Source organism: Lagenorhynchus albirostris, chromosome 2, assembly GCF_949774975.1.
Source record: "Lagenorhynchus albirostris chromosome 2, mLagAlb1.1, whole genome shotgun sequence".
NCBI lineage: Eukaryota > Metazoa > Chordata > Mammalia > Artiodactyla > Delphinidae > Lagenorhynchus > Lagenorhynchus albirostris.
In genome coordinates this window covers 53,258,535-53,266,437 of record NC_083096.1, presented here as the reverse complement: position 1 = coordinate 53,266,437, position 7,903 = coordinate 53,258,535, and the positions used below count along the sequence as shown (strand labels likewise).

Genomic DNA, 7,903 nt, shown 5'->3' with positions numbered 1-7,903 from the left:
AAAAAACAAACAAACAAACAAAAATCCTTTAACACTCACCAACCCCAAGCACGGAGCTGAGGGAAGCATTCTGACCTGCACAGGCAGACTGGAGGCTGGATGGAGAGCTGGCTGAGGAGGACATCTGGAGAGTGAAGGTTAAGTACCAGCTGGGATTTTTGTGCCCCCAGATTCTTTTTGGCTTTTTAGATAATAAGCATCAAATTCTGTGTGTCTGTATACTAGTTTTTCTAGCAGTTTATTGGAAGGTGGATGTATTTGAGGTTAAAGACTACAAAGAGAAGGTAACTCCTAGGGAAGGAAGAAGGAGAGAGAAAAGAAAATTAGAAGCTAAGATTCTTTGGAATGACTTCAGGTAGTGAGCGGTATGTGTTTGTGAGTGAGTGTGTATTTGACGGGCTTTGGCTTATGCCCATGTGTCCCTCTTCTAGTATCAGCGAGGGGAGGGGCTATTGAAGAAAGAAAAAGAGAGAAACCTGAGCTCTCTGGAAGAAATTCATAGGAACCCAGAGAAACGAACTTCATTCTGCAAGGACTAAACTAGAGCGAGGAGAGAGAGGTCAAGGGAGAAGGGTGAGGGAAACACATACGGTGGGTGAGGTACAGAGGCCACGCTGGCCCAGCACCCAGCGCAGGTAGCCAGAAGAGGTTCTCTTTTGGGGCTGCTTGAAAAAGTTTGGTCCGTGAACAAAACAGTTTGCCCGGTGACTGTGAATCTACTGCCAGCTGTCTCTTTCTCTTCTCTCCATCACCCTGGTGTGGTACCCAGAAGTTGACTTCTGGTTCTGTATAAAGAGCCAGCGGAGGTATGATGTGCTTAAAGATTCTGAGAATAAGCCTGGTGATTCTGGCTGGGTGGGCGCTCAGTACTGTCAGCTCTGAGCTGGGCTGGACACGCAAGAGATCCTTGGCTCAAAGAGGACACCTGAATCAGGTGCTGTTGGAAGGAGAACGCTGTTGGCTGGGGGCCAAGGTTAGAAGACCCAGAGCTGACCCTCAGCATCACCTCTTTGGGGTCTACCCCAGCAGACCTGGGAACTACCTGAGGCCCTACCCTGCGGGGGATCAAGGAACGTACCATGCAGGGCGCAGTAAGCCAGATGCCGAGGGAATGGCTGTGAGATCTGTTCCCCCAGACCTGACTGGAAGTGCAGGAGTGACAAGTGAGGCTGAGCGGCCAGCTGCCCTGTGGGTAGAGGATGGTCCTATTGGGCAGTCGGAGCTATTGGGAGATGATGACACTTATCTTGGCAATCAAGGATCCAAGGAGCCTCTAGGTGAGGCTGGGACTCAAGAGCACGGAACCTTGGCTGCCGCCAAGATCACCACCTTCCCACGCCAGAAGGAACCTGGACCAGAGACCCAAAGGAAGGGCCGGACCAAGACTAGGCGGCGGCGCCAGGTGGCGAAGGGGCAGGCAGGAGGTGTGCAGGGAGACCCCAGTGTTGTTCCCCGGCACTTCCAACCTTGGTCTAAGCATCCCCTTATGCATGGGGTCAGAACCAGCTCTTCGGAGGGCGGCATCCAGAATGGTGGAGGGGACCCCGACTGGGAAGCAGAGACCTTTAGCCCCCAAGGAGGATTGCCTGTTTTGTACTTCTCTGGGAGGCGGGAGCAGCTGTTGCTGCGTCCAGAAGTGCTGGCTGACATTCCCCGGGAGGCGTTCACAGTGGAAGCCTGGGTGAAACCGGAGGGAGGACAGAACAGCCCAGCCATCATTGCAGGTAATAACCCACTCCTGGGCTTTCCGTAGTCCGCGGGGGTAGGGTTGGCTTCCTTTTTTGTTGAGGTTAGACTTTGGGGGCAAGGAGGGGAAAGGGACAGAGCAGGAGGGCCAGGGAGGGCTGGCTGAGCAGAGAGGGGGAAGGGCCTTTATTCATCTGCGCAGCAGGATTCCAGACATCATCTACCTTAATGACTCTGTAACCACAAGAGCATTTGTCCCTTGTATTGATCTCATGTGGTTCTATACGTTGTGCTGGCACTTAGGAGACCTCCAGCTCACTCTCTTATCCCTCTTTAAAGAGGAAGATCTCTGGTTCTTTGTCAGTGGGGAAGAGGTGTCACACTCCATTTCTCATAGTCCAGTATGAGATACCCAGGCAACTTTGAAACTACATGAAAGTGTAAAGACCTGGGCAGCGAGTCAAGCCTGGGCTGGGCTAGGCGGCAAGAGAACAAGGCTGCCAGGTACACAGCCAATGGGTCCTGGTTGGTTTCCTTTTCTCTGAGCAGCCCTGGGATGTAGCAGAAAGCTACTACCTTGTCCAGGTCCTTGAGTCCCCTTTGCTTTGTCCTAAAAATCATGAGTGAGTCCAGCCTAGGAAGAGCAAGGTCTGTTGGAAAAGGTGGGCACTCACAAGCCAGGACCCTGGCTTCTTGCCCTGGCCGTTGTAAAAGGGACCTAAAATGCACCTTGTATAACTCTATGGTGTTAATCAGGGGCAGTGTTTGGGAACACTACCCACATTTATTTTACTCTATACCCAGATCTTGGCTTTCATGGGAAGTCACCCAGAAAAACAAAGAAAAGAGTGGGGTTAGGAATGCCTCCTTTGCCTTACTTCGATGGTGGGGGCATTGGTTTCAGGCAAGGGGTGGTTGGGGGTTAGATGTGATACTTCATCATTCAGTTTCCTATTATCCCTCTGGAGCCCCCCCGCCCCGTGACAGAACCTCACACAAGGCTAGGCACCTAGTAGAACCATTGAAATCTTATTAATCTGGATTGTCTGCAACACCGTTTGATGTTTGCCAGTCCTGTGACATCGAGGGGGTAACAGAAGGAATGAGAGGTATGCCAGAGGCAGACTGGGAATGGAACTCCAGAACCCCTCAAAGGCTTGACAGCTAGCTCCCCGTATTAAAAACTTCTCAGGTTACTGGATGCCTGCAAATAAGTTTCAGACTAGAGAAAGAAATCTGGAAGGAGGGAGCCTCTTGCAATGGGGTGTTGCTGGAACATCCCTTCCGGACACGCTGTCTCCCCCTCTTTGGCTGTGATTTCTCTTTTGGAAGCTGGGATTCCCAGACACTGAGCGCTCTAGAGTCTTGTGGTTTTGCGTGATTTTATTTTGGGGTGGGAGAGGGTGAAGGGAGGGGATAGAGAAGGGGCTGGGCTGTAAGATAGGTGGGGGCAGAGAAAGAGTAGAAGGAAATCCTTATTCTGGGGCCAAATGGAAGAAATAATGAGATGATTATCTGATCAGAGTTGGCAGCTTCACAGTTTTTCCCAGATGACATCTTCTTGCTGCCTAATCTCACTTCCTAGTACCCATCTGCCAGGGAAACTGTGTGCTTGCAGTCTAGACCGGGGCCTACCACTCTGCTTACCCCTCCTCTGGCAGTAGCGGCATAGGGACCTGGGATCAGTTCCCTGGCTCAGAAGAATCAGAGAAGGATGCAGCAGGAATATAGGAGGGAGGCTCTAAGAGACCAGTGCTTTGAGTTGTTAAAACCCCAAACCTGAGGGAACAGATTCTGGACAGTGGATCTTTCCATCCCTTTCATGTCCTTCTGTCTCATGCTCTGCAGCGGGGAGAACAGGGTCAGGATTTGATTCCAATTACAGCCTTCCTTGATGCACCTCCTCCCTCGCCCCCCCCCGCCCCCCAAGCCCGTACATCTCCCTCCTGTGCCCACCTCCACCCTGCCACAGTGCACACTCAGATCCTTCTCCAAAGTGCCCATCTGAATCCTCATAACCTCCCTAAGCGTGTAAAATTGGGCAGGAACTCTTTCGCAGACAGTCTAGCTTCGGAGGTTTCTTTCTCTTCAAATCAAAGTGTTCCTGGAGGTGTGCTGGTATTTCCCCTATAGGTCCACACCAGGAAGGTGGAAGGGCAGGAAATACGCAGGTCTGTCTCCTCTCCACCTCCCACCCTGTATCTCTGTTCAGATTTGTGCACATCAGAAAATATTCAGGAGAGATTTAGGGTAAAAGTCTGGGAGAGATGGGGGCTGGGAACAAGGCTTTCATTCTTTAGGATTCTAGCAACCGGGTTCCCAAGGACATAGGCATCCTTGTCTACTCATTGTGCTCAGCTCCGTACACTTCCTCTGGGGGCCCCAGGGCTGAGAACCATGAAGGGCCGAGGCTAGTCCCCACCCCCACCGCCCTCCTCCCGGAAGAAAGGTCTCCGATTCACTAACTTACTCACTCCTACCAACAGATCAGCCCAAATTCCCTCTCCGACCCTAGCACTGGTCCTTTTATTTGGTCACTGCCCGCTCCTGGGCTGGTTGGCCTTCAGCTGTGCAGAATGACCACAACTGAATTGTGTTCCTGAGAGCTAAATACAATTCAACCATGGAAGTTCTGCTGCTCCACTGAGGATAACCCAAGATGCTGCAAAACTTGACTCCTATACTCTTTTCCAACAGCTCTCAAACCTCAGATTCTACCTACTTAACATAGACCCAGTTTCCCGGTCCTCCATCTACCAAACCTGGGGCATTTTCTCCTTGGCAGATATATTAAGTGATTCAGCTGCACCAGCCCTTGTAGAGGAACCCCCCTGAGATGGGAGACCTCAGGGAATACTTCCCACACAGGGCACTAGGTGGCAGCGTTGCTTCGTGCACAGGAGAGTAGGCGGTGCCTTGGAAGCCACGCAGTGGGGAATGTGTCTGGTTTTTCGGAGGGCTGTCCTTTCCCCCCGGCCTCTGGGAGGTAATTAATCATCCCGTCCCAGAGCATTGTTGGTAGGCATCCCTTAGGGTCAGCTTCATACAAGTCTTTCCTCAGGGCCTATGTGAAAGGGCTAAAGTGGCATTCTTTGGGTTGTGACTAACTGGCACTTGTAAAATCTGGTAAAGAAAACAAAATCAACTAGAGTTACCTCCCTCCCCCCACCCCTAACTCCCACGTGCTTCCAAAATAGGAAGTTGGATTCTGGATGGATTGTTGGAATACTTTCATTTGGAGCCAAGGGCAGTGCAGGCCTCACAGGCTTTCACGGGTAAGATTCTGGTCCCTGGAGGGGGAGTGATGGTGCTGGGCCCCCTGCAAGTTAGACCTTCTGAAGTTGCCAATCTCCTGTAGTTCTGACGTGAGGCAGGAGGGCCTAGGAAAAGACTGTGAGTGGCTGCTCCAGCGTAGGGGCCTCCATCAAAGTAACTACTCGGGGGCGTGGCAGTTCAGGGACTTGTGGCCACCAAGGAGTAGCCGGAGGTCAGGATCCCATCTGGAGAGGCTGTTGGAACTCAGCAGTGGACTTAAGCCCAATTCTGTTCCATCCTCGTGTGAAATCTTTAAGCTCCAGCACCCAACCCTGAAACAATCCTGTTTCTCTCCTTCTCAACTTCCTTTCCTCTCCTTCAACCCCAACATACACAGAAGAGGACCTTTTAATAGGTTCCTCCTCACCCCTAATTGATTTCAAATGTTCCCTGAAGTTGCCCAGCTGAGTAACCACCTGCAGCTCCAAGAGCAGGAGACTGAGTCAGTAAGTCCATGGCAGAACTGGAGCCCGAGCCCACGTTTCTTCACTCAACAAATATTTATTGAGTGCCTTGCCATGCAAAGCAGGGCAAGGCTCTGTGGGGAATACAAAGATGTCTAAGAAACTGTCCCTGACTGGAAGATGAGTTTTCCTTTTCTGAGGATCCAAGTTTCAGAGGACATTCCAGGGCAGAATTTGGGAGTCAGACAGACCTGGAATCAGACCCCATCTGACACTTAATCAGTGCTGCCACCTGTGGCAATCCATTAAACTTTTCTGAGCTTTGGTGTCCTCAGATTGAGAAATGAGACAATGTCTTGCAGAGTTGTTACAATGTTTAATTGAATCATGTATGTAAAGTGCCCAACACAGGCTTGACCGTGGAATTTATTTACGAAGTGGTATTAACAGCGGGAGGTGATCATGGCTAAGAGCAGTGTGTTAACCAATGCATCTTTGGCGTTAACCCACCAACCTGCAGTCCTTCCTCAGTTAGGATATTAATTTCTTAGGAATTTAGTGTTCTAATCTGTAAAATAGGAATGACGGTAGATAGGGTTTTTGGCAAGATGGTCTCAAGATGATTGAGAACACTGTAGAATCAGTGGCTTGAAAGGACTCTGTTTTTTTAAAAAATCATTTTATTTTTAGCGTGGGCAATACTATTTAATACATTGGACAATGGTCCAAGGCTTTTTCTGGGATCATACACTCTTCTGAGAATATGATGGAATCTATGCTCACTTTCCAGAAATATGTCCGTATCATGCAGTTCACATAACTTCCAGAGCTCTCTGGATTTCCTGGTAGCTAGCATCTGCTGACCTTGTTTAAGGCGTATTTATAGCTTTTTTGTTTTGAATGACACCTGAGAAATGAGGTTTCACAGGACGATGTAACAACCCCTTCTCCCAGTAAGGGGGTGGCGTCCTCAGGGTGAGGAGTTTTGTTGATGTGGGGTGTGGAGCTTCACAGATTCACACACAGAAGTATCCACATAGATATAAAGAGAATTTAAAAGGAAGGCTGTGTGTGCTATGTGTGTCCAAAGCTGAAGCCTGTTTTTGTAAATAAAGTTTTATTAGAACCCAGCCACCCCCGTTTGTTTGTGTGTTCTCTGTGGCTGCTCCCACTTTGAATGGCAGAGTTGAGTAGTTGCAACAGAGAATGTATGGCCTGCAAAGCCTAAAATATTTACTGTGAGGCCCTTTGTAGACTTTGCCAAATCCTGTTCTAGAGCATTACTTCTCAAACTTAAATATGCATAGAGATCACCTGGTATTTTTCTCAAAATGTCCTTGCTGCTATGGGAATACACCTGGCAGCAGATGCAATGAGAATGCCAACTCTGGGGCATTTCCTTGCCCAAGGACAGAGGTGCTGTGCTCTGAATCTGTCACTGCATTTCCGCTGAGGCCACATGCCTTGGTGTGGCAGGGATAAGGAAAACCAGTTCCTGAGAGATTCAGATCTCCTCTGATAGTTGTCTCTGCCTTGAGGACTCGTGGTGGCCTTGCAGATCATTCTTTAGACTGTATAGCAGTTTACAATGCTTCCACTCCATCTTCTCTCTTCCACTCCATCTTCTCTCTTTCCTTCCTTCAGGTCAGACCTGTACCATGAACTGATGGCTCTCCCAGTCCTTTCAGGCCCCCTCCCTGTTTTCTCTCCTAGTTGTCTCTCCTAACAGAATCCTTGTATGTTGAACCCCATCTTGGCATCTGCTTCTTGCACTAACACAAATGCAGATCCCATTTCAGTAGGTCTGGGGGAACGTTTCTAACAGGCTCCTAGGTGCTGCTGCTGCTAGTATGTGGACCGTGATTTAAGCAGCAAGACTTAAGACTTAAGTAGACTCGTGAATCTAGAGCAGGGTAGGCAGGCTTTCTCTGTGAAGGCACAGTAGTAAAAAATTTAGGCTTTGCAGGCCACGTAGTCTCTGTTACAACTGTTCTGTCGTTAGAGCATGCAAGCAACCTTAGACAATATGTAAATGAATGAGCATGGCTGTGTTTTAGTAAAACTTTATTTTCAAAGACAGGTGGCAGTCCCAATTTTGCCTGTGAGCCATAGTTTGCCAGCACCTGGTATTCAGGACTCTTCCTGCATGCCATGCTTCTTCCATAGCCCTCTTTTTCTTTGCTTCCTAGTCCTACCCTGTCCAGGATAATACCTACAGAGAGACTGACAGTATCAGTGGTAGGGAAACACCTTTTATTCAAGTAAAAACAAAACTTCCCAGAAATTTCCTGCAGAAAACAAGTCCTGATGGTTTCTGTATGAGCATTCCAGATGGAGTTTCTGTTTATTTACAGTTGACCCTTGAACAACATGAGTTTGAACTGTGCAGGTCTACTTGTATGTGGAATTTTTTCCAATAGTAAATACTACAGTACTACCTGGTCCGTGGTTGGTTGAATCTGAGGATGTGGAACCTGGATATGGAGGAACTGGGAATG

The 7,903-nt window shown here is 49.1% G+C and overlaps 1 protein-coding gene across 4 annotated transcripts in view; it reads left to right on the top strand.

Annotated features, from left to right (window-relative positions):
* Window positions 1-808: 808 nt before the first annotated feature.
* The window catches only part of PAPPA2 (pappalysin 2), a 285,263-nt gene continuing 278,168 nt past the window's right edge, over window positions 809-7,903 (top strand). For all 4 annotated transcript variants that reach the window (XM_060132723.1, XM_060132713.1, XM_060132703.1 and 1 more), the window contains exon 1: window positions 809-1,724. In XM_060132723.1, coding sequence (XP_059988706.1) covers window positions 809-1,724 — 916 coding nt within the window. The remainder of the gene's footprint in view (window positions 1,725-7,903) is intronic.